Below are 27,952 nucleotides of genomic sequence, written 5' to 3'. Positions count from 1 at the left end.
TAGTCAATTATCTTTTAAATTGGTGAACAAGCGTCGCAGTTAATGAATGTTAGTACGACGAAATTCGTGGTATTCATACCAGGAGCCTCACAACTATAAATCATACAAACACTTTGCGGAATTTGGATTGGTTAAAAAAAAATTGGACGAGGAGCCTGGCGGCTAATATAAAAGAATATCTTCATGACAAAGTGAAATGACAGAATAGTATCAAAAGGTAACTCCATGTTATATCAAAACGTCTTTATAGTATATAAATTTATCTTAGTGATGTAGCAAATTGACATAGTAGTATATACTAGTCAAATGTCGTACTAGTATAGAAAACTTGCTTCATGCTATATCTGAACCCTTAATAATATGATTATCGTTATCACTAGGCAGTTATAGCGTTCCATAGGTTTAGCTAGTTATAAAACCAGGTAAAATCCATTATTTTCTTCGGAAAATGTCTATACCAAGTCAGGTATATGGCATTTGTTTTTTCACTTGTTTCGTTGATTAATAGCGTTTGATTTTGTCCGTTTTTTTTGTTTGAATTCTTGAATTTGCCTTGAAGTTCTGTATTTTTGCTATACTTTTTATATAAATAAGCAGAATTGGTATAATCAAAAATAAGACAACAGTCCAATAAAGTCCAAATGATGCGGATTAATGCAACTTTAGGTCACCGTACTTCCTTCGGCAATGAGCGAAGCCATACAGTAGTTAAAGCTTTTAAAGGCCTAACATGACAAAATGTGAACTAATTGAAATAAAAAAGCACCAGCTTGGTTTATAACAAAACAATAAATGTAAGACAAATATGACAGACAACAAACAACGACAACTACAGAATTACAGACTAATTACAATTGATATTTTCCCTAAGGCACGTACATTTGAAATCAGTTTAAAACCTTAATTCATTGAATAGCCTTATTCAAATATCTAGTATGTGACATTGCTGCTGACATTAGAAGATTATTTAAATTTGCACAAACACTGATTTAGTTATTTATAAAGTAACACACAACCGCGACCATTTAAGTATCGAATAACACCAAGACACATTTCAACATAAATTATTGAAATCAAATAAATTTGTGACGATAAGCAAAACGTTTATGATTTTTGTTAATACATACTAACGTTTCTGCATGTTTTACAAAATAGGAATGTTAAAAAATCAAGGTTTGCGGAAAACGCAATCTCCCATATTTTGTTTTTGTTAACTTGCGTGTGTGTACAAACATTGTTATGCCAGAAAAACACAGGTAATAAAAAGTGGTAACCATTTTATTCTTAAATGAAAGATTATTCATCTTCCCTGTGAAAAGGGTCAAACAACAGAAGTTAGGATGAGATAATTTATTGACTGTGTATTATAAAATCATCGTATAAAATGATTCTGATGCTACAGTATAAACAGGTATTACAATGTCTTAAATAAAAAAAAATATCAAATCCAGATACAATGATAGGAGTAAGATAGGGAAATACATTAAAATAAGGTCAACCGTACTGGGGTCATATAATATCGAATAAAATGAGATGAGTATACTTCGCCTTTGATACAGCAACCAATTAAAGAAGGGAAGCAGACAACGCTTATCCCATATTAAAAGGTGATCAGAATAGGCAGAAAAGGCCAATATAGATAAAAACAACGGAAGTGAAGTCGAACCTGTAGGAAGTAAATTAAACATGTTCAAAAAAGTTCAAAATTCAAGACCAAATACATAGAGGGCATCAATTGAATTGAAGCGAATAAAAAGAACACTTGATTAATTTCTTGTGTCCGAAGAACTTTTCTGGGTTTATCTTTTTAGTAACTCTCAAACACAAACGTTTAAAGCCATGGACGTGAAAGACCAAACATACATAAAAATATAACCAAAATGGAACCTATAAAGTAGCTAAATTCATTTTCGGTGAACTTTGCCTGTTGGAATTAAAACTTTAATTTCTTAATAATGTCATAATTTGTCGTAAAAACGTTGAAAAACGTTGGAACAGTGTTTATGTACACAGTATCAACGTACCATGTATTCAAAACACGTAAGTAAAAACAGGCATATATTTATAAAGCCTTTTTATTTCCTTAGTACACTTCTGCTGGTTAGGTTTAGATACAAAATATTTTTATTTTATTAAATGAAACTACAAAATAGTTTGAAAAGTATTCTCATAAGTTCAGAGACGATAGCATATTCATTATAATACAATCTAAAGACTCATTCAAATGAATATGAAAACAAAGATAATAAGTGTTATGTCTTGTTCAAAAGGTTCTAAAACATCTGATCTACAAGATCGACGTAAAGGAAACTGATTAATATACAACCACAAAGCTGATGTCTTAAGGGCATACTATACAGTTTCGATCCCACGGTGAATTTTTGTCGAAAATTTGTATACCAACTATTTTTCACATTGGCAATTCAAATATGTAATAAAAAATATACTTTCATGTGCTACTTTAGAGATAAATGGGATCGAAGTTTTTGACATTTACTCAAAATTTCAGTTTCTTGGACATATATATCCTTTGGACGGACATACCTAACTGTTTTGTTTAAAAAGATAAACACAAGCGGTTTTTTGTAAAAGGATTTGAAATATAATCTTTACAAAAGTATGTTTTAATTTTGTGTATCAACTCTTTTGAAATAATTCATTTTTATTAAATGTTTATGATTTAAAAAAAACGGGATATTTTGCTGTATATTTATCTAATTTAAAAAAAAAATCATCGGCGATTTTTTCATAAAGATTGGTACAACTAATCTTCATACATAATCAATCAAAATGTCATTTTTAAAGAGAGGGGTTGATGTACTCGTTTTCGAGCTAATGCTTAAAATCAGTCGAAAAATGCATCTTTTCCCGATATTTCACAGTTCAACGTCGTGAAAAATAACATTTTACATAAGCAACGTCGTTATCTCCCCTGTAACTTCATCGTATGCCCTTAAGTCACTGACATAAATACTGGAAAACCACGGTGTATCAGCTAATGGTCCAGGAACAGTTGAAAACAAATGTGTATGTGATGCGAGCAGTCGTAACGAGAAATCGGTGAGCTATATTCTAAATTTTGCATGGTAAATACCGATATCCTAATCATAGTCCTTACATTTCTTTGGCAGCTTCATTACGTTCTGCACAGCTGCCTGACGATTTTGGTGATAACGCACGGATTTCAAAATATTAATGGCGAACCATTCGTTTTCTTTTATAAAAGATTAGTGAGTTGTCCGTCTAGATTTATTTCTCATATATGACCACAATATAACAAAAAACAGTCTTCTGTCATTCATCAAGATTTGACAAATTATGGTCACCTATCCAATATTTTATCATTTTTAACATCGTATCTTATCAAGATCGAATCGAAATTTTTCTGGAATGTGATCAATGCTGTCCTTGTCAACAGGGTTACTTTTGAACTTGATAAATTGTGCAGTAATATCGTGAAGACTGAGTAATTTTGATGTATCCACCTCTTCTAGTATGACAAACGCTCCATGACTGGAACTCTTTATTTTAAAAGCAGTACTTGTATTGGCTTGCTGTAAACATTAAAAACATGAACAAATTAACTGCTAATAATCAATTCATTTAGGATGGCCACATCAATGCATTGGGTTAGTCCTTGGTTCATATCTAAATACTATTGACCTTCAAGATATCGGCAGTTTTTTTTCAGTTTTGCATTCAATGCAAGAAGCGTAAATCTCAAATGCAAATATGTAAGATAAATTAGAATATATATCGGTATTGATATGCTAAACACTATGTCTTATAAGCATCTTTAGGATGCTATATATTGGAAATTCTTTTTTTTCTTCAGTGAAAGGTGGCGGCTTTATCGTGCCACTTCATGCTTTTGTAAATCGATATATTTTCTTGGAATTCATATTTTTACATTTGATTTTTCCAAAAAAATATATCATATAGATTTGAAGTTAGATTATGTTTGCAGATTTGTTTGGTATATATATCGCTACATTTGTTTGCGATTTTATACATTTTGTACCACATGTATCATTGTTTAGTATGCATCAGTGCATTCATAGACAACATTTCATTTCATTATCTTATTAATAAATGGCATTTTATTTAAATTATATTGTAAAAAAAAACTTCCTTCATATATGTATCTAACTTTAGAGGGTATTATTCGACAGTAAATGAAATATTAATGCAGACGGTTTTTTTCAAACAAAATATAAATATTCACATTAACGCCGTACCAGTGTTATATTACCGTCCTTTGTTACATACAGATATTGTTTACGCTGTTCGTCAAGATACCACCTTATGAACCCCGTATTGTCTGAATTCAGCTCTCTTTCTTCAATGAAATGACCTGCAAGAAGATTTAAGATTTTAAAAGGGTTTGCAAAAATTATAGAAATTAAAGAACCTTAGTGAGCGCGCTCACATACCCCACGTCCCCACATTGTCATTGGAGAAATAAAATAAGTGTAAGAAAAAAAAAATGTATAAGAAAAAAAATTGAATCATATTTCCTGTCAATATGCAAATTTACATAGTATGTCCTTATTATCTATAAGTTTCATGAAATTCTGTTGTGTGGTTTCAGAGGAGTTGTGATGACAAACTGTTGCAAAAGTACATTGAAGCAAATAAGTTCAAAGGGGATAACACTAAGAAAAAAAAATGAATCGTTATTTCCTGTCGATATGCACAACTACATAGTATGTCCTTATTATCTAAAAAGGTTTCATGAAATTCTGTTGTGTGGTTTCAGAGGAGTTGCGATGACAAACTGTTGCAGTAGTACATTAAAGCAAATAAGTTCAAACGGGCGTAACTCCTGGAAAAAAAAATTGAAACTTAATTTCCTGTCGATATGCACATCTACGTAGTATGTCTTTATTATCTGAAAAGGTTTCATGAAATTCTGTTGTGTGGTTTGAGAGGAGTTGCGATGACAAAAGGTTGCAGTAGTATATTGGGCAAATAAGTTCAAAGGGACGTAACTCCTGGAAAAAAAATGGAATCGTAATTTCCTGTCGATATGCACATCTACGTAGTATGTCCTTATTATCTGAAAAGGTTTCATGAAATTCTGTTGTGTGGTTTGAGAGGAGTTGCGATGACAAAAGGTTGCAGTAGTATATTTGGCAAATAAGTTCAAAGGGGCGTCACTCCTGGAAAAAAAATTGAATCGTAATTTCCTGTCGATATGCACATCTACGTAGTATGTCCTTATTATCTGAAAAGGTTTCATGAAATTCTGTTGTGTGGTTTGAGAGGAGTTGCGATGACAAACTGTTGCAGTAGTACATTAAAGTAAATAAGTGCAAAGGGGCGTATCTCCTAGAAAAAAAAACTGAATCGTAATTTCCTGTCGATATGCACAACTACATAGTATGTCCTTATTATCTAAAAAGGTTTCGTGAAATTCTGTTGTGTGGATTGAGAGGAGTTGCGATGACAAGAAATGTGACTGACGGACTGACGGACTGACGGACGGACAGACGGACAGACGGACGGACGGACAGACGGACAGACGGACGGGTCAAAAACATTATACCCTCCGCAACTCGTTGCGTGGGGTATAATAAGAGATACACACTGAAACAGTTTACTCCTGTAAAAAAACCTCATTAAAGATACCAGCCTTATAACTTTGTAAGCCAAACGCGCGTCTCGTCTACAAAAAGACTCATCAGTGATGCTCGAACCAAACAAATTAAAATACCAATTCAGAACTCTGATCATGTAAGCATTGATGGGAAAGTAAAATCACAAAAACACTGAACTCCGAGGAAAATTCAAAAAGGAAAGTCCCTAATCAAATGGCAAAATCAAAAGCTCAAACACATCAAACGAATGGATAATAACTGTCATATTCCTGACTTGGTACAGGCATTTTCTTATGTAGAAAATGGTGGATTGAACCTGGTTTTATAGCTAGCTAAACCTCTCACTTGTATGACAGTCGCATCAAATTCCATTATAATGACAACGATGCGTGAACAAAACAAACAGACACAATAGGTAAAAATGTCAAAAATAGGGGTACAGCAGTCAACATTGTGTAATCATCTTAATCACTATAAAAACACACAAATATAACAAAGAAGTACAAAAAGGCATACATCAAATTTAACATCCTCATTTTTCTTTTTTATTATACAATATTATTTATCTATGTAAAATCTGATTGACAGAAGCTTAACGCCCTGCCACGATTATGTTCAGGATGACAACGCATACATGTGATTTGTATACACAATGCACTTTATTTGATTTTCGCGCTGGTAATAATTTGAAAGAGGATAACCCTTCAAAAATGTATGCAAATTACGACATGTTTTCTAATTCAAATAACGAGTTATATTACGAAACGTTTAATTCTAAAGGAAAAAGTACAAAAACCCATTTTCAATGTCTTCTGTCCATTCGTCCACAGATCAAACCCAATATATCTTGAATATGAGTCTAGCGTTAAAAAATTGAACCTGTAAGAGTAAGTAAAGTTCAAAAAACTAAATTATTTGAAAAATAATTCTTTCATGCCATGCTTAATGCCTATTTTAGCATCAGAAGGCATTATATTTGATAATATCTTTATACCGAGCGTAATCGAGTGGTCAAAGGTTGACAGATAAAATGTCTACCTATGTTAAAATGAGCATAGAGCATGGCATGATATAAATATTTCGATTCAAAAAGGAAAATTTAGAACTTTTATATTTCGAAGCGGACCAATAATACGCGTTCGAAAGGCATCCATTCCGATTGGATGAAGCCAAAAGCTTTATGAAAATCAACCTCTTCTCGATAAAAAAAAAAACTAACAGACACATGTAGACTAACTTTTAGAATTATTTTATTTAATTTTCTAGTAAGCACCACCAACACAATTTGATTTCAATTGTGACGTCAATGACGTGAAGACCATGTTCTGTATAAATTAAAAAATAGCTGTGTTTCCAAGGCGAAAAAAAGAAAGTCCAATTATAATAACGTGTAGAAAAGATTTCTTTGACAGGATACTAATATTCAATGTACCCGGGTCGGCAAGTTTAGACAAGTTTGAAAGAATACCAATATACAAAAGGATGAAACAGAGATTTATCCTTAACAACAGAAGTTGAGATTTCAGTCATGAATTTCTACTGTTGCAGTGATCAATTTTTTAAGCTCCCATTCATAGTCATATTCAGAATAACAAAGTACACAATATTACAATTTGAATGACTTGTATCGGGCACATTAAATTCAACATTGGACATCAAAATTAATATGACAAAGAAGAGTGCCTACATATAATTACTACTCAATGTAAATCAATTAAAATAAGGGGAATTTTAATATATTTTCCAACAACTTAAATGTACAAATTCCAGAATTTAACTTTCATCCATATAAGTTATGTTGTTCCGGTTAAAAGAGAGACAAAAGATACCAGAGGATATTCAAACTCATTAGTCGATGACAAACTAACAAAACTATGTCAAAAAACGAAAAACGATCAAAAAACCAACAGCAGTATACAAAACATAAAAAACTAATTACCGAAACGCGAACCCAAACCAAAAAATCAGGGGTTATAGCAGTTGCTCCGGAACAGTAAGCAGATTCTACTCCTCATGTGGCTACCGTCGGGTTGCTTATGTAAGTTCAAACTCGATGATAAGTCTAATTCGTGATGTCACATTCGACGCAAAGATAACGGGATTGTGGTAACGAAAATTGGGGGACTCTCTGCTGAACAGGAGAAAAAAATGTTTAAGTAAAATTGGAAAGTGATCACTTCCACATAAATCGTCATGAAAACGCCAGGAAAAATCTAGAATAAGGAAAGGATTGCATTTTGTTAAATCATTATCACAATAAGCACTGTTTCCAGGATGAAAATGAGTACCAGATCCATCTTTTTAATGCATTTCCCCTCTTGAGAGACAAAGACTCTTCTAGACATCCAAAAATGCACTATAAAAGTAAGGATATTTGGTATATTTTTTAATGAGACATTTAACCAATAGAGAACAAAAGACATATGCGTAAGTTAACATTTCTGAAAAGATCAATCTTAGCGTTATTTCAAGATAAGTTATTGACAATATATACTGATTGCTAATGAAAACGCAACACTTTGTTTTTTAAAAATAACATTTTGATACAAAATAATATTTTCTTTACAGTAATTGTTTATGTCAGTTAATGGGTTTATCTAAAGATAAAAGTCAAACAAAAATGTTCAATTACCACGATTCGAATGCAATGCGTTCATGCAACACAACGCTACAATTCTCTAACTCACAGTCTCAATAACGAATGTGTCCACCGCGTGCTGCAACGCAATCTCTACAACGACGTGGCAACAACGACCAGACGTCATATACGGTGTTGTGGAATGTTTGTCCATTCTTCCCGCAATGCAATTGCAAATTGGCGCAGCGTAACTGGTGGTGGCTGTCGTCGTCTTACGGCTTGTCCAATTTGATCCCGTAAGTGTTCAATTGGACTCAAATCCGGCGAAAAGGGTGGCCATGGTAATGTCTGAACATGGTTGTTATTGATGAACGCAGTTGTGAGTCGTGCGGAGTGTGCACGAGCGTTATCTTGTTGTAAAAGATTAACATCTTGATGCTTAGCCATAAACGGTATAACGGTCGGCCGTAAAACTTCACCAATGTAGCGTTGGGCGTTTAAATTGCCACTGATAGTGATGAATGGAGTTTTATGGTTGAACGATATTCCTCCCCATACCATGACACTACCACCACCCCAACAATCTGTCTCTTGGATACATGAATCTGCATAGCGTTCTCCTCTCCGTCTCCACACATGAATTCGTCCATCACTACGGCGAAGATGGAATCTTGATTCGTCCGTCCATAAGACAGTTGTCCATTGCCTGTGTGACCATCTCTGACGCTGTTGTGTCCATCTAAGGCGATTTTGGCGTCGTACTGCTGTCAGCATGTTACCACGGAACGGCCACCGTGCCCTTAATCTACTGCTGCGCAACCGGCGTCTTACCCTGTTTGCTCCAATTTGTCTCCTATGGACGCTGACAGTTTCTCGTGCTGATTGGACAGCCGTAAGGAAACGATCTCGCAGGTGCTGAAGACGAATGTATTGGTCCTTTCGGGCAGTAGTTGCTCTCTGTCTTCCGGGACGTGGTCTATCATTCAAAGACCCAGTTTGGTTGAATCTTTGGATGAGTCTGGTAATTGTTGAGGCCGAAAACTGCATTCTGCGTGCAATTTCACGTCTTGAAATGCCTCCTTGCACCATACCCCAAACTTAATGTCTCTGGTAGTCTGAAAGTCTTGGCATCTACGCCTTAGTTTATTGCAGTGGCTTACAAAAAAGGATGGGAAATTTCAATTCTTAAGCAAAGCTTTCCAAAACAAACATGAGAAAATCACTCGTGCGTAAAATAGCGGTGCACTCGACTCTCCCCCCTTTTCTGTAACCAAGCACGTAACTTTTTTCTAAAATCATTCAACCGTAAAGTTGTCGAAAGAAGTCTGACAGTTCATTTTCAAACCGATATAGGTAATCATTTTAAAAAAAATATTTGAAATTTACAAGTGTTGCGTTTTCATTGTCACTCAGTAGCTTAGTATTGGTAAATACTGTTTATGATTGTCAAGAGATAAGTTTCTGTATACTATGGTTTAAAACGGTGATCGGGTTGTTATTTTCCAACAACACAAGACGTTACACGCATAGACCTTATCGCTATTTGGGAATTTGCGACACTTGACCCGAAAATTTGCGACACTTGAACTATTGACGTCATACAACGATCACTTTCCCTTTGTTGCGTCAGACATTTTCTATTGTGACGTCAAAATTTTACGGGAACCTATTTGATGTTCAGTAATGACGGACAAATAGCGATAAGGTGTATTGTCGTGTTAAACGTATCACAGATACTGTACCAAAAAAGGCAAGAATGTGTTCGACAGACCCGAGAAGCACTCATACGTTAGAAGTCATCACTGCCACGACGGATTTAAAAAAATCGATGCAAGATTAACAACAGATAAGAATTCATTCTGCATAGTTGTACTAGAGAAACGTGTAACGTTGATATTAAAGTCATTCCACATAACGAAAAGGTAGGTGTCTGGCCGATACGAAAAGCAATAACACGTAACAACTGCTAACTAAATATTAAATGATTTCTCTAAGCAATTTCCGATAAAAGTGTGACGAACATATTCATTGGACGAATGGTCGGATGGACGAACAATGTGATTGCAATATTACTTCCAGTCTTAGTGTATGGCATACTTCTAATGATGAGATTTTTCTTCTACACATTAGAATTCAAATCAAGCATCTTACCAACTACAAATGATTGAAGCCTTTATAAACCTTATACAGAAATAATCAAAAGAAAACAAATTAGACTCAATTATACTTATAAGTACTTACATTGATGAAAACCTCCAACGTTTATTCCTAACTTTGACGAGATGAGTTCTTCAAAACCGACGTGATCGTTTTTTAGTCGTTGCAGGAATTTATTTGTGCCCCTCTTCATAAGGGTAACCTTACGCTGTGCTTTCCAGTGACGTGATGGTGTAGACGTCTCATGATTAAGTTTTGCTGCTACTGATGAACCTATTGAATAAAATTTATCATATGTTTTATTTCCAATGTCGCCAAGAATGAACAGAGCCAAATAAAAGGATAGTTTAGTCTGTTATCGTAATATGTTGCGTAATAAAAAAAAAAACGTTGAATATGTTCAACATCCTTATAGCCAGAAATGCTTACCTTGTCGACAATGTTAGTTTTTCTCCGCTTTGATATCAAGTGTTTTCTATTATTATCACTCAAATTAACGTCTGGTTGTTACATGGACATGAAATATTTACGTATTTAACACCGGTATACTAGTAATACGTTTACAAGTGGAGGTTAAGCTAGATGTACAACCAGTTTTAATCCACCATTTTCCTTGAAAAATGTCTGTACTAAGTTAAGTATATGAAATTCATTTTATATTAATTCCGTTGATTTATGTAGTTGAGCGCTTGGTTTTGTTTTATGGACTTCCTCCTTTTTTAATAAACCTTGGCGTTCATTATTTTTGTAAATACTTTTATCTTAATAAATTTATTCTAACATAAATTTTATTAATTGCTTTAACAAAAAGGTTAACTCGAATCCTTCCATTGTTGACATAATTTTCTGTATTTACCAGTCAAAAAAAATGTACAGCCGCTAACCGCTTTGCATTTCTGTTGTCAAATAAGGATTTTATTGTTTATTTCAGAAAATAAGCAACATCCGTAGCTTTAATTCCTAGACAAATATATAGCTGTTTCAATGATGAAAAATTGGTGGACATTTCTGTATCGAAGGCGAAAAGAAGTTAAGAGATAACATAATCACTGTTATCATCACCACCGGATATAGGTTCCTCCGAAGCAGTGTAAAAACATATGTGAAGTCAGGTATGGTCAAATTCTTCTTATTTTCATTATATTCTACGTTTTGCTGACAATTAAAGTTTTGTGATAGTGATTCCTAATAATGTAGCTACTATTTAGGGCTGATTATGATTCTTAATTGGCTGTCTCTCTCTTCAAATCGTCTGAATTGGATAGGGTTATACCTGTTCAACGAAGTTGACGAGATCAAACTTAATAAAACACATTTATCCTTGAACTAATCATTTGACGTTTTCGTAGAACAAAGGTATATCACAGTTATGCTGAAACAACACTGTATTTCGAAATAAACTATTTTTTTTTGCACAGAGAAATTCATGTTAATAAAGCGGAAAACCTGTACGGCGAATAGGGCAAATTGTTGTTTACTGTACTGGGGATTAGAATAGGTACTTTTTGCTTTCATTGTTTCTTTGCTTCGGGAGTATCTATAACTAGTGTTGATGCTACACAGTGATAATGACAAGTAGTCATAGAAGTCCAAATAAAGTATCGCAAGCGTGTGTTTTGCCGTTTAGAGTATTCAGGGATTATCTGGTTTAACAGTACGATAGTTTTTTTAATTAATTATTATGCACATACCTAATGGTTGATGTAAAGTAAAAAAATTTTCCGTGATATTTTCTGTGCTTGGTCTCAAATAATTCTGAAAGAACAAATATATTTGTCTCTTCAGTACATTAAATGAAACATAATTCAAGATGTTGAAATTACAGTATACCAAAGAGACATTTAAAAACCATAATTGGATAAAACTAGAGGATTCCGAATATCTTACAAAAAGTAAAAAACATGAGTAGCGAACATCTTAAACAGATATACAACATTCTATAAACCAGTACAAAGAAAACAAAATAGGGTAATCTTTCTTAAACATATGTGGGAAATCAGTTTTTTTCAAAAGGGTAAGCCGTTTTCTTCTCACCTTATAGCATCAGTAGTCTTGCTCATGGCAGGTACAACGTCCCATTATGTGAGGTTATACATGTGTTTTAATCAAAATGTCTAAGGCAGACCATTAAGTATTTTTTCATAACGAACTTCAAACGATATGAACATTGATGGTGCTTTGGAAGAATACTTTAGTAACAACAGATTTTTTCTGTTTTGTTTGGAGTTCGTTTTGTTTTTACTTAGGTTGTTCTCTGGCAGTATACGCCAAAAACACCTTCCCCTAACACCGGTCTATTTCCTTTGATTTTTACATTTAGCGTAAGTATTATCCCACAAATAAAATGGCATTGCTCTTATCGCACAGTTGGTTCTTTATAATTTTTAAACAAATTCAGTTATCTAATCCTGTTTTCGTTATTTACGTTGTGCAGTCCTTTAGTCCTCACAAATATCGATCGGACAATAGCGTCCAATTTTAAAGGTCGAATTATAATACAACAGACTTTCTAAATGGGACCATTATTGATGATTTTGGCTAATTCGTGTCACATTTTGTGAAATCATTATAATGAATCGATAACTCAAAAAAGCAGTATGACAAATGACCCATCCACTAATGCAAATGGTTGAATGGGGTATCGAAATATGGGCATCCCGTCTGGCAGTAAAACCCTTGCTAAAATGGAGAGGGATGTATAAATTCACAGCAATGTCCGTTTGGAATGGCGACATTAAAACCGACGCCTAATGTAGGGAAATTCAACGCACATAGCAAGTTAAAGAACACATGCAGACACTCTTTTACTCGTTTTAGTGGTCCGTAATAAGTAGTCTGTTGCTGGGTAGAATTTCTGCCCCTATCAATCTCGCCCACATTTTCAAGTGGCAGTCAAAATATCCAACCTTTCATCCTGGTCAACCTAGATGATTGCGGAACGTACTTATTATACACTAGTTAATGTATCTGGGTCTTCACGCTTAGTTTGATCTTTAATTTATCTGGAAGGTCAGAACATATACCCGTTACGTCTTGTTAGGAGTTTATGTTGTTTTCCAGATAATTATGTTCTTGTGTTAAAATCAGTACTGTTAAAACATTTGGCTTGTATTAAATCTAGTGCTGTTTAGTGGCTTTTCGTGTATTTCAATCTGCTGTTGTACAAGTAAATGAAAAGTCTGCATATAGGCTTAACATATCTTTATTGATTGCAAAAAAGAGGCAAAAGATACCAAAGGGATGATAAAACTCATAAAACAAAAACAATTGACTATGCCATAGCAAAAAAAAAAGAAAAAGAAAAACAACGGTACACAAAACACAACATAGAAGAATAAAGACTGAGCAACATGAACTCCACAAAAAACCGGGGGTGATTTCATGTGCTCCAGAAGGATAAGCAAATCCTACTCAACATGTGGCACCCATCATGTTGCTCTTGTTTGAAATATTTGTCCCTGGCCATTTAACAAGCATGGATCAGTCTGTGTAATAAACAATAAACATATGTTTGTTATATCCCTAAATCATGCATTTACTTAATAAAATACGGATACCATTGTTATGTTTTGATTTATATTGATAGGTTGACTGTTTAAAAGAACTGTAACTTCATTATGCGTCATCAGTGTTACATCCTCGTCATTGATGCTTAGAAGCTGGTCTTCATTCCTACAAAATTTTCATATAAACTAGCAAAATGTTTTCTAAAAAGGTGTAATAACTATTTCTTCTATAATACTATCAATAGATAATAATATTAAGGAAGCATCAAACATAAATAGATATGATATATTGGCTCTCAATAATGACGACTTCAGTATGTATACTAAAGAAATTTATCCTGTTGAACTTACTTTAAATAAAGTTAATACTAACAATGACCACTGTCCTTTCCTCGATCTTGATATCTATATCATTAACGGGAAGCTTAATACAAAAATTTATGATAAAAGAGATGATTTTTCATTTCTTATCGTAAATGTTCCATTTTTAGATGGTGACGTTCCCTTGTCAACATCTTATGGTGTTTATATATCTCAACTTGTAAGATTCGCTCGTGTATGTAACAACGTATTAGATTTTAGCGAGAGAAATTTATGTATTACTGAAAAATTATTTTTCGATATCATAAACTAGTCAAAACATTTACTAAATTTTATCATCGGTATAAGGACATCATTCGTAAATATAACTCAACATGCAGATATCTTATACGTTCGGGTATTTCACATCCAATCTTTTATGGTAATATTCTTTACAAAGCACAAAAATGTCAGTATTCACCTCAAAAGCTAACAAAACCTTTAAACAGACTTATTAAGAAGGGATATAGTTACGATACTGTTGACAGGTTATTAAAGATTGCATATTGTGGCTTTAATATTAATTCACTTATAGGGTCTTTGCATCGGAATTAAACACATTTATTCTAAAACCAGTTGTTGGCATGACAGGGGTAATGTTCTCATATATTTTATGACGGTATAGTACTAAACCCCTAACAGGAGGGATTGTGCCTGATATTCATATGATGAAGACATAATCTTTTAATCAGTTTAATTGAGGTCTGGAGCTGGCATGTCAGTAACTGCTAGTAGTCTGTTGTTATTTATGTATTATTGTCATTTTGTTTATTTTCTTTTGTTTCCTATTCTGACATCGGACTCGGACTTCTCTTATACTGAGTTTTACTGTACGTAATGTTGTGCGTTTGTTTTTTCTACATTGGCTAGAGGTATAGGGGGAGGGATGAGATCTCAAAAAACATGTTTAACCCCGCCGCATTTTTGCGCCTGTCCCAAGTCAGGAGCCTCTGGCCTTTGTTAGTCTTGTTTCATTTTTAATTTTAGTTTCCTGTGTATAATTTGGAGTTTAGTATGACGTCCATTATCACTGAACTAGTATACATATTTGTTTAGGGGCCAGCTGAAGGACGCCTTCGGGTGCGGGAGTTTCTCGCTGTATTGAAGACCCATTGGTGGCCTTCGGCTGTTGTCTGCTCTATGGTCGGGTTGTTGTCTCTTTGACACATTCCCCATTTCCATTCTCAATTTTATGATAAAGTTACACTTATATTTTACCCTTTAAAATATATTGGTGTCACGGTTTTAAATATGTTAATCAAAGCAAAGACTATAAGTCAGGAAATGTCCAAATATTTTAACATTTACTAAATTTGAATACAGATTAGAAAAGTTTACGAAAGAAGCGTAGGATATTTCAATTGAACAAAATGGATGTCTACTGTAGGACTGCTTATATATGTACCTGATATTTAGCACACCAAAACATATGGAGCTTGACACCGACTGGATCTCAGAAAACACGAAGATGTGCTGGAAGTATCCTCCCTTTGTAATATACCGGCTTTGTAAGGTCTCCATTAAACTGAAACTATGATTCTGGCTTGGTGATATACCTAAATCTGTCTGAATCTATACAAAAATAAGATAAAACAATACAAAAAAAATCCCTTTTGCACGGATCTTTCGCATAAATTTGCTGTGAAAATGCTTTGCAATACCATCACCAAAATTATCAAAGGCTTAAATTTTAAGCATGCCGCATTTTAAATAATTCATTCTGCTTGAATGATCTTCAAGTAATGTGTATTTTAGTTTGTAGAACTCATATTTATTTGTTGTCGATTCTCTGTCAGTCAATCAAGTTTATGTTGTTTACATCTTAGTACACTACGGTGATTTATTCGCGGGTATTTTCCAAATCAGCGAACATAATACACCGTGAAAATTTAACTTGCCCATTTTGCCATCAAATCGCGAAAAAAAGCCGACGGGAAAAAAAACCCGATATACGGTAGTGGAAAGTTTATTTGATCAGTTTGTTTGTTCAATCAAAAAGGTCATTGGTAACGAGAACACAACATCCAACCAAAATCTAAGAATCGTATCAAAACTAAAAACAAAACAATGAACACTTTTCAAAATATGTCATATTTCTCGTTCGATGTCGTGTAAATTCCTCGACCAATAAATCGAAAGTCGACATATTGTACGTAATGGCAGCACCATTATTCAAAGCCTCTTTTAAATGATTAAAAATCAAATATTGTGATATTTAGCAGTCATACTACAAATGCTTGTATTATACAACATAAAAAACTTACAGTAGGTTTGATCTTTCCTGTTTTTGTCCAGTTGCATGGTATGATCTGGTTTTCAATGTCATGTAAAGAACTTTCATGAAACTTGCTTGTTTTGTGAACATTGGTAGCAGGGTAAGCTGAAATTAAAACAAAAGTGTGAGTTTTCCCAGGAAGATATGTGTCGCCTGTTGTTTAAGATTAATACAGGCAGACATGGCGAAGTCAATGTTTGGGATAAGAAAACCCTAACACGCACTCAGATAAACAAATAAAAATAGCAACTTCATGTCCTGAAAAGGAATTTGTGTAAGTATGATGCAATACCATCAAGCCGTTTTCAGAAGTTGATTAATGATTTGATATATTAAGTAGAAATAGCGAAGTAATTGTTTTGGAATGAGAAATCCCAAGAATCACTTAGTGCAAAAATATTATAACAGGAGCACAATGTCATTAACAGTAGCAAAACGTGCGAGTTTGTATGGTACGGTATTTTTAAGGATCATTAAAGGGTAACTTAATCCCTATGTGTCTCCGCAACTCGACGGTCGATACCATCATCAAATAGACAAACTGTTTTTCGAAAACATTTATGACTAAATCAACATAAACATCGTAACATACAGACAGTTAACACTATTATGGTGACATATTGTGAATTTAAATGACATTCATTTTACATTCATTACTACAAATGTGAATAAATGTTACAAAAGAGGGACGAAAGATACCAGAGGGACAGTCAAACTCATAGATCGAAAACAAACTGACAACGCCATGGCCAAAAATAATAAGACAAACAGACAAATAATAGTACAGATGACACAACATAGAAAATGTTCGCCTTGACTACTTAAATGTTTTTTTTCTTTGTTGACATAGTTGTTTGTATTATAGTGATTAAGATTATATCGTTATGTTCTATGCTGGGTGTAATCCTGGAATGCCTACATTTCACGAAACATCTATTCATCGAATGCCAACATGAAAATTAAAAAGATTTGTTTTAGTGATTGTGGGAAAGTTAGTTTTAAGGTAAAAATTATTTTGCACCTTAAGAAGATCCCTTTTTTTTTTAAAGAAGATCCCTTTTTCAATATATTTTTTTTGAAATGGAATGGAATAATAAGGAAAATGATATGAAAATGTAAGGTATAAAACATTAAATTGAAACAAATAAATGAAATAAGTTGGATTTACAGATGTTTTCGAAATTACCGAAATGAACTGTTAAATTAAAAAAAAAAGTATTAAAAGGATTTAACGAAAAGACGTAGTTGAGAATTTTTACTTCTCACACAGCCAAACGGACACTGCTATACACCATTTTTTTACATTTTTACCTATTATGTCTGTATGTTTATGTCACACATTGTTGTCAATATGATGGAATTCTATGCGACTGTCATACAAGTGAACGGTTTAGCTAGCAATAAAACCAGGTTTAGCCCACCATTTTCTACAGAAGGAAATGCCTGTACCAAGTCAGGAATATAACAGTTGTTCTATATTCGTTTGATGTGTTCGAGCTTTTGCTTTTGCCGTTTGATAAGTTCTTTCCGCTTTGAATTTTCTTTTGAGTTCGGTATTTTTGTTAATTTACATTTTACTGATTTCCGTTTTCAATCAAAAATACGTGTACTGCCTGTCAACAAATTCGCGGGATATAAATTAATTACAAAAAAGAGCATTCCTCTTTCATTTGTTATAATGTAGGTTTTCATTGCATATGATTTAGTATAATGTGTACGTTTTTCGCAATCAACATTTCTTGTTTTTCAAAAGACTTTTCTGTTTGCTAATAATTTGTTTCGTCCTTATTGTGCCACTCTAATAACGATTTTCTTTTGGCAATTGGTTTAGCATGGTGTTCTCATGTGACTATTAATTATTTCGTTTAATGCATTACCTACCTGCCTTTGAGAAGACCAAAGTTGGTGCTGAACGTCCGCAGACTGAAACAGTTATTGACTTGAGTAATAATTAAAATACTTAATAACTATAATGCACCATTAATCCAAGACAACAAGACGATTTGATAAAACAAGTATTAGTTTAAAGCACAGATAAACAGTTTAAGTTATATAGATACAATGGATAAGCGTGGATTCTTGAAAAAGAAACCATGAGCCCGGAGGGCGAATGGTTTGTTTTTTCATGAATCTACGCTTATCCATTGTATCTATAACTTAAACTATTGTGTTAATTTCTTTTCAAAATTAAAGCCTTTTCTTAATAGAAGGTATTGTAAGTGAGTTTAAATAGCCATGTTATCGTGTCCAACGATGCATTGATAATTCTCAGATCACAATTAATTGGTTAACAAAATACAAATATAACACGTCTACCTTTAAAGATCTTTATATTATCAGGCATCTGAATATTATCTGTTTTTACAAAATAAGACATATTCGAACTTATTTCTAATAAAATTGAGAATGGAAATGGGGAATGTGTCAAAGAGACAACAACTCGACCAAAGAGCATATATAAAGTATATATAATTTTAGTATGTTACCGAAATTTCAAACACTCTAAGCACATCACGATTTTCTAGCATAGGAATTTGCGAACAAATATTTGTAAAACTATGTAGTAAAACAGATGAAATCATACTACATTATACAACAAAAATTGACAAATAGAATGTAATCATTTTTGTTTCAAACATGTGAAATAGCCAATAATAATCCAAAAAATAAACGGTAAAACACGCTATTATTACAAAAATATCCACTATAACATGCAAAATTAGAAAAAAAACAGAATTGGGACAACAGAAATAATACAGGGATTCGAACCTAAACCGACAAATCCCTATCTTTTAACTCGTTGAATTTAAGCATGCTAACCTCGCGGCTACCAACTTATACTATACGACTGCCCATTGTGTATATATAAAGGTACAACCCCTGTGTGTCCGATGTTCATTTATATATATAAAATAGACATCTAAGTTGTAACCCATTGGTAGCCGAGAGGTTTCGTCGATGTGTTGATGTCAGTCATTCATAACAGATTTCAAGGAAGGGTTCGAGTCCCAGTGAAGGCATATACAAATTACAAAAATTAAAGGTAAGTTTTTGAATTAATTCCACTAGTGAACAGAAATCAGTAAATTAGCCAATTCAAACTTAATGAAATTAGACACACAAAGGAAACAATTGAATATAATTTAGTGAGTGCATTTCAGCGGCAGATTTAGGAAGCGTTGATTCTAGAAAAAGAATCCACGGTAAATGAATAGGCTGGCGTCACCACAATGGTTTAAGTGGTCATACACCTTCTATTGTCAAGTGCATTAAGTACATACAAAAATTACTTATGTTTTGATTGCTTGATTGACGTACTTTTTAATTACGAATATAGTTTTCTCTATTTTTTGTTGATTTTTATTTGGTAAGAAATTCTTGTTTTTCACTTGGTCCGTTGATTGATAGCATTTGACATTGTCAGTTTTTGACTTTGCCATGGAGTTTGGTATTTTTTTAATTCTGTTTTCGATCGACTACTTTGGTGTCGAATTACTATTCAAGATGGTGTAGTTTGAGTAGACAATTCATACAACTTTTACAAAGTTTTAAAGAATCCGGAATACCAGAAGATCATTTATCGCTCTTTGTCGAAAAAAAAAATCATCTGCTCAACTAAAACCGCAATGTTGGGTGCTGAAGGGTGAATTCCTGTCCACCAACAAAATTAAAGGTTTTAGATTGTCACCTTTGTAAAAAATAGTTTGCTTAATTAGCAATGTATATTTTGTTCTTTTCAATTAAAATTAAGTGACTGCTTAGTTATTTTCTACAATTTACACTACTGCGTTTCTGATTGAAGAATGTGGTCTTTGCTTGATAAACGTTTATAGACTGACACTTTTAATCTCAGAAGTGGAGGACCTTGACACGTGGTGTATGACTAGTATAATCATTGAAGTTGTTTAACTTCGTATAAGTGGACGAAGGATGTTGATCATTGAAAAAGGTTAAAGACAGTTTACTTTCATGTTTCAATTCATGAAGTGGAGGAAGAAGATATCAAAGGGGTATTCACACTCATAATTCGAATACAAACCGACAACACCATAGGAAAAACAAATAACGAAAAATACACAAAACACTCTATCACACACGACATACAAACTAAAGACTTAGCAACACGAATCCCAACATATGTGCAGCCATTGTAACTTTCAGCAATATAAAAACGTATTACAAAATGTATAACTGAAAAAAATATAATACAAAATTTAATCGGGATTATTAATATTGTAATCTTTTGTTTCTGAATTTGTTCAATGTAACATGATTATCAAGGTTTGTAAAATAACCTTGTGATGTTCATGAAATCTTCAAAGTCTTTGAAGAGATGGCAAGCGTAAAACGATAAACCCCATTCTATTTTGTACATTAGTTTTTTACGTAAAGACTTTTGTAGAACTATTACTTAGACTGAGCATAAAAGAATTAACATTTTGAAAAGTTATGAAATATAGGAAATTATTGAACTGAAAATACCAGATAAGTCTGCCTAATGAGAGGCCTTATAGCAAGTTTGAAGAAGTCTTGTAATTGAAATCCTTTTAACAATTAAACGCGAATTGGGAGTGTTTCTTTTTTGGCCATCTAGGATATACGGTATTGTTTTATTCGTATTATATACACACTTCAAGACCAATATTCAAAATTTAGATGAAAAGATTTCGGCATACCAATTATTTATGAGCATATCATTCAAGGCGTCTGTGCTATTATTGCACATAGTAATGATCAACATCCTTATTTCCAAAGGTTTGCCTTACTGCAGACGCTTTGGTATTGGCAGGGTATTAAAGTACAAATCGACAACTTTTTTTCAGATATTGTTTAGCGAAAATGGGTTTCACCGATATGTGTCGTTTTGCCCTCCATAATGATGAAGATCATTGTAAAATATGTGCTGGGTACAATCAAATCGTGATTATGTGTTGTTTTTTTTTACTCTCACGCAAGTGATTTTTTATCAAATCCGTTATATTTAATATATGTTCCTTTGTAAATAAGGCAACAGTTACTGTAGTGTACCGATGTTCAAATCTCATTAATCGAAGAGACAAATCAAGATAACAAACACAAACTGAAGGAATCGCATTTACTCCAGAAGAAATTCGTAGACACTTTAATTAATTTCAGCATTTTGGAACATAGTTAGCTTTTTATAAATATAATTTTTATGAACACTTTTTATATAAATCATATTCATAAAACAGGGTAATTAGGTCACAAGGTGTACGACAAAGTGTCTATGAACTAACTGAATGCATGAGTGACTATTCATAAAAAGTGTCCGTGTAACACCCGTTATTGAACTGTTTTTCTATGGCTCTGCTGGTGGTAAAGTCGTACAAGGAATTATCATTCTCTTACTAACTTAGAATATTGTAAAGTTCTCAAGGCTCAAATGATCTCTTCATTGGTTGTATTCAAAAATTCTTTTCATTATCAGTTCTAGGTTATAATTAATTCATGACTTCCTTTCAAGCATTTTATTTCATTTATGGATTCGTTTAAGTGATGTAAGGACTTTCTTATAATTTTGAAAATTATTAATAAATTGTATTTTAGACATTAGATGACACGCTAGTACGATGAAATGGTAGGAGTTATAAGTTTCCTAATTGTGATTCTGAATGTTAATCATGTAATAATTTAGTGAGGAATTATCATTTTGTTGATTTACAGTTCAAATCAAGATTTGAGTTACAACTAAATTTTGTTTCACAGCCATTAGTGAAATCCAGCTCTTTACACCAAATACTACTTCATTGTGTAAAGTAATTAGATATAAGAAGATATGGTACGAGTGCCAATGAGACAACTCTCCATCCAAGTCAAAATTTATAAAAGTAAACCATTATAGGTCAAAGTACGGTCTTCAACACGGAGCATTGGCTCACACCGAACAGTAAGCTATAAAGGGCCCCAAAAATTACTAGTGTAAAACCATTCAAACGGGAAAACCAACGAGAAACGAGAAACACTTATGAACCACATCAACAAACGATAACTACTGAACATCAGATTCCTGACTTAGGACAGGTGCAAACAAATGCAGCGGGTTTAAACGTTTTAATGGTACCAAACCTTCACCCTGTTTCTGAAACAATAGTGTAACATCACAACATAGAAAGACACACTATAAAATATCAACTGAAATAGCTTATTTCAATCAAAGGACATATTAACACCAGTGAACATACACTGAACAATTAAATTTGACCTAAATAAATAAACTAAGGGAAGAATAATAAAAGTAACATGTTATATCGGTATGAAATGTTAAACAATTTAAGAAAAGCAATATGCTCGAACAAAAATATCAGCCATTTGCAATAACTTTAAACACAGGTAAATGAAAATAATTTTGTTGTAGGTATACGTGTACAGTTCCAATAGAGAAAGGAAATATTTTTACAAAATGAATAATTTTGATGTTCATAGTACGAAGTGAAAATTTATAGTAATACCAAACACTTATCAAAGCTGGTATATAGACCAGATATAACCCTGAATAACATTAAATTACAAAAAAAGCATTACAATTTGTATCAACAGGTCAAATAAACAAGAAAGTACGATTTGAGAGTACTCGTAGTTACTGACAGCTAGCTAAAAGCCAAAACAATTAATAATAAAAAATCATGCATCAGAGACTAAAATCAGCTAAAACACATCCCAGGGATTTAGTATTTTAACGTCATGGACAGTCAAAGAAGACATGACTTGTGCAATGCCAAAAATAAATGTATCGACAGACAGTAGGATAGTTAGGAGTTTAACCTCTTTATAGATCAAAATGAACGTGGGTGTGTCTTTATACATCCCGTTTGAAAAGAATACAAATTGAGTTATGTTTTAATTACTGATGACAAAATTGATATTAGTGCCAATGTAAACTATATTCAAAGATCCAATTACAACATTGGTAAGATAACCTTTACTAATAAGTTTGTTTAAAGGTTTGATGAGTTTACACGGATCACATAGTGATTTCCGCGCTTTAAGTACAATATTACCGTAAAATTTAGGATGTGAAATACCGTTTTTAATCGGTTTTCTACAAGTACAGCCAAATTTACTAATCAAATCTTTGTATCTATGAAAGAACTTAGCAAAAGTTTTACGTAATTTATGGTAACGAAATCCCTGACTTAATAATTTACCAGTGATGCATTGATTACGTTCGTTAAAATCTATGACATCACTACACACACGGGCATAACGAACGAGTTGGTTAACTAAAACTAAATGTTCAAATAAAGTGCTTCATATATATATTCAAAAGTCAAATTAAATTCCTGATTTTTTCTTAATCTTATCGGAATATTGGAAATTACTGTTCTTACTAACAGTGGGCCCAGTAGTCTGAGTTTTGGTAAGCGTATTAGCTAAAGATTTAGGTTATATTTAATTTTAAAACTTTTTCTTTATTTTTTTGAATCGTTTTGATATTGTTTATTTTTTAGTAAATTTGAAGTTATGAATATTCATATAATAACATTAATGGTACCAATTGTACCAGAAAGAACTTATTTTGACTTTGTTATTTGTTCTAAAATTAAACTTTCAGTCAGTTTTAATCACAAATCCTTTCAAGCTAATAAATGTGCTTCGGGGAATTTGTAACTCATTTATAAAACTCTTTGTTTGGAACTGTAAATAGGTCTAAACAATAGGATAATTTCTTACTAAGAACATGATTTACTTTCATTCTTTAAAATTCAGAAACATCAAATCCTACAATTGCATTTGCTGAGAGCACTTTGCTATATTCTAAATCTAGATATAAAAACTTTAGACATCATTATCAAGTTACAATCAAATATTACTGTAACTGCATGACGCAAGACACAAATAAATTCCCTAATCAAATGGCAAAACCAAAAGCTCAAACACATCAACTGTCATATTCCTTCTAACTTGGTACAGGCATTTTCTTATGTAGAAAATTGTGGATTAAACCTGGTTTTATAGCTCCATAAAATTCCATTATATTGACAACGATGTGTGAACAAAACAAACAGACATAATAGGTAAACATGTCAAAAATAGTGGTACAGCAGTCAACATTGTGTCATAATCTTAATCACTATAAAAACAAACAAATATGTCAACAAAGAAAAACATAAAGCCTATACCGATAATGGTTTACTTTTATAAATTTTGACTTGGATGGAGAGTTGTCTCATTGGCACTCATACCACATCTTCTTATATCTATATAGACAAAGTACATTAGCAAAAACGAAAGAAATTTATTGTATCAACTTAGTTTTTGAAAGGGGGCGCTATGGGTTTTTTTCATGACATTTTTATCTCGGAAAGGCAGCTAATTTTTTCAATAATTCTGAATAACTATTTAGAATAATTGTTTTCTCGGTTTTGCCGAACATGCTGAACATGCATAAAATATTTGCCACTGGAAGATAAGCAACCAACAAACAATCAATCTTTTGTCTGACAATACAATTATTTTTAAAACTTAGAACCAGGATTGAATATTATAACCCCCCTCCACACTCGAATGTGTTATATTTGGCTTGTTTAAAAAGTTTATAAAACGTTTTGCTTTATTAGATGCATCTCACATAATGTACCTTTATTGTAGCGATAAATTTACAAACTTCACATTATTTGTTTTGAAAGTTGAAATATGCATCAATGATTTTTGTTTGTTTGTATTTCAGTCTAATAAACGGAGGAAAGGATTGTTTCTGCCCTAATCTTATCAAAGATGGAAAATTAAAAAGTAGAATCTCAATTAGCAACAGCACACGATAACTTTCAAATGAATTGAATGTTTAAGTAAATTATAGTTTGCATTTTTATCACAGAAAATAATGACCGTAAAAAGATCATTATTTAATGCATTGAAGCAAATTTCATTGAAACTTGGTATCGTCCGGGTTGATTCTTCAAAAGAAAGACCTATCGTTCTAAAACAAAATAACTCCATATAGGTATTTAGAACATACTCACCCATTCGCGTTCAATGAAAAATCAGTATTTTCCGTTCTATTTTTCATAGTACATGACTTTCCATGAACTATAAAATGCTACACATGAATGATTTTTCATTGTGGATTATTTATGAAAGTGAACTCTTAAAAATTCCACTAACGAAGTGTACAACCCCCCAATCCAATGTCGATGGGACAAGAGCATAGGAAAAAAAACATGAGTAGTGTTGTTTGTCTACTTACCAAGCAGTATAAATGAAATCAGGAGAATAGAATTACAAAAGCATTTTAAGTTGAGATTTCAATATTGTAAATGTTTTAAATGGTACATATATAGACCCCCCAAAAAAAATGAAAAGGGGGCAAAGGTGTAGGTAAAATGCATGTAATATTTAATCTAACTTTTATACCAGACCTCAAACTCAATGTTTTAAAAAACAACTACTGTTGATAAAAAAAAATCAAAGGAAGTTTTGAAAAACAAACTATACAGTTGTCAATAAAAAAGCAAGCATCTGATGTTGAAACGATTGTAAATTAAAATCTATTGATGAAGTTTTGTCCTTATTTAAAAATTATACAATTTTAGAAAAGCTGAATTATATAGCATTTTGTGCTTTTAAAATGAAGGATTTTTAGATATATAAGATTGAACTGTACCTGAAGCAGAAGAAATCTCCATTTTTGAATATAATTTATCCTTTGTGTTATCACAACACTATTGCTCTGTCATTCCACCCGTTGAAATGACCATAACATGATTTACTTTTCTTTTACTAAACATGCTAACGCTTAAAGTGAGCTAATATCAAAGTTTGATCATTTAAATGAGAGGCTTATTTTGTTATGTCACTCGAAGGTGTGAATATGTTTTAAATTAATCAGAAAATACTTGGTCATGTTTTATGAACATTTAAAAACCTCGGCTACGACTCGGGCTTTAAATATTCATAAAACATGACCAAGTATTATTTAACCTATAAATAATTCTTAATAATCATGTATTCATTGTCATCTTTAATACGAAGAATTCCGATACCATTTAGCGATCAATACCTTTTCGAGGTTAATGAACAGATCGATAATGAGAGGAATAAAACAACACTTATTATTCGGGTTTGGTTTTTTAATGGAAAGGAGCAGAGGTTGTCAACATGATTTTAAAACTGCAACCGTACATCGAAAATTAATATCTGAAGGATGTTACTCCGTTTTAAAGGCGAAACTTTGTTTATATAGTCACTACCACAGTGGAGAGGCGAAAGATACCAAAGGGACATTCAAACTCACAAGAAGCAAATAAAACTGACAACTCCATGGCTGAAAAAGAAAAAGACCAACACACAAACAACAGTACACAAAACACAACATAGAAAACTAAAGACAACACGAACCCCACCAAAAAAGGAGTTGATTTCAGGTGCTTTGGAAGGGTAAGCAGATCCTGTTCCACACGTGGCACCCGTCGTGTTGATCATGTTATTACAAAGCCGGTGATGAGTCTAATTCGGTAGGTCACATTCGTGGAAAAGGGATTGGAATTGTAGTTACGACATTTGGAACATATTCGTTGGCATCTGTGAAACAGATATTCCATAACGGCCAACCAACTCGTGATGGCGTCCGTAAAATTTACGAAGGGATGATATCAACTTCACCACTTGGAACTCTTGGTTTTACAGCTTCCATGTGAGCAGCAAGCAACCCTCTTTCAAGAAAATCATGATAGGAAATACAAGCCCTGGAATATTGAACTAACTAGGAGATATATACTCCGTATGCAGGTGCTGCTGGAATGTTGCTTCAGAGAACATGTTGCATGTATTCTTTACTTACCAGCAGCTTCTTCTTTAATCATAACTTCGTGTACTTCTTCCATGGCGAGTCTAGATATTTCCTCTGTTTTTACACACAAACCATTATTGTCATTCATGGTATGTTATACTACTCAAGGTCACATATATCTATGAATTAGAAATTTATAACATATAATGTTATTATATTGTCTGTAACGTTAAGTACATGAAAGTGAATGAATTTATTTAGGTTGTTTTTGTATTATAATGTACCACATCCGATATTGTGTAATTATGTGGTTTGTTTGAAATTAGTATTTTTGGTTTTCACATACTAAGGTGATGAAGTCATATTGCAATGTGATCAATGTATACGGACGTTTTAAATTAGACATATAAGAAACAAAGTGCACTTTCCTGTCCTAAAATCCACGAAGAAACGTCCTTATATTACTAAGGTTTCGCTTGGTTTTTTGTTACATTGTTTATTTTATAGATACAATTTATGAACGGAAAAAAGGAAATGAGCTTTAAAACCTTTAATTATACTCTTCTATTAATAGTAAACATATCCCTATATTAACACATTTCTGTTAAAACTAAGATCTCATCATCAAAGAAAAAATATAACAGTCACCGAGATTTTTCTTTTTTTTTCTGTATAACGATCGATTTTATGTGTTAAATAAGTAAAATCAAATGTTAACAAAGAAACATT

The 27,952-nt window shown here is 32.7% G+C and overlaps 1 protein-coding gene across 1 annotated transcript; it reads right to left on the bottom strand.

Moving 5' to 3' along the window:
- Positions 1-1,260: 1,260 nt before the first annotated feature.
- Positions 1,261-27,386, bottom strand: LOC127738523 (uncharacterized). The gene is made up of 8 exons (XM_052249804.1): positions 27,275-27,386; positions 16,466-16,581; positions 15,607-15,773; positions 13,893-14,007; positions 12,027-12,090; positions 10,420-10,608; positions 4,239-4,354; positions 1,261-3,554 (listed from the first exon to the last, which is right to left on the bottom strand). Exons 1-8 carry the CDS (start codon positions 27,369-27,371, stop codon positions 3,348-3,350), a joined length of 1,071 nt encoding a protein of 356 aa, XP_052105764.1. The 5' UTR covers positions 27,372-27,386; the 3' UTR covers positions 1,261-3,347.
- Between the last annotated feature and the right edge of the window lie 566 nt (positions 27,387-27,952).

The sequence above is a fragment of the Mytilus californianus genome, unplaced genomic scaffold, assembly GCF_021869535.1.
Source record: "Mytilus californianus isolate M0D057914Y unplaced genomic scaffold, xbMytCali1.0.p SCAF_4, whole genome shotgun sequence".
Classification (NCBI taxonomy): domain Eukaryota; kingdom Metazoa; phylum Mollusca; class Bivalvia; order Mytilida; family Mytilidae; genus Mytilus; species Mytilus californianus.
Note: the sequence above shows the minus strand (reverse complement) of the source record. Positions and strands in the feature narration are given on the sequence as shown.

Excerpts from the sequence above, each read along its gene's own strand:
- LOC127738523 (XM_052249804.1), bottom strand. The coding sequence starts at position 27,371 with ATGAATGACAATAATGGTTTGTGTGTAAAAACAGAGGAAATATCTAGA. Across the intron at positions 14,008-15,606 it reads TTTGGTGTGCTAAATATCAG|GAATGAAGACCAGCTTCTAA; the intron begins GTACATATATAA and ends AAAATTTTGTAG. Across the intron at positions 12,091-13,892 it reads TAAATCAAAACATAACAATG|AATTATTTGAGACCAAGCAC; the intron begins GTATCCGTATTT and ends TTGTTCTTTCAG.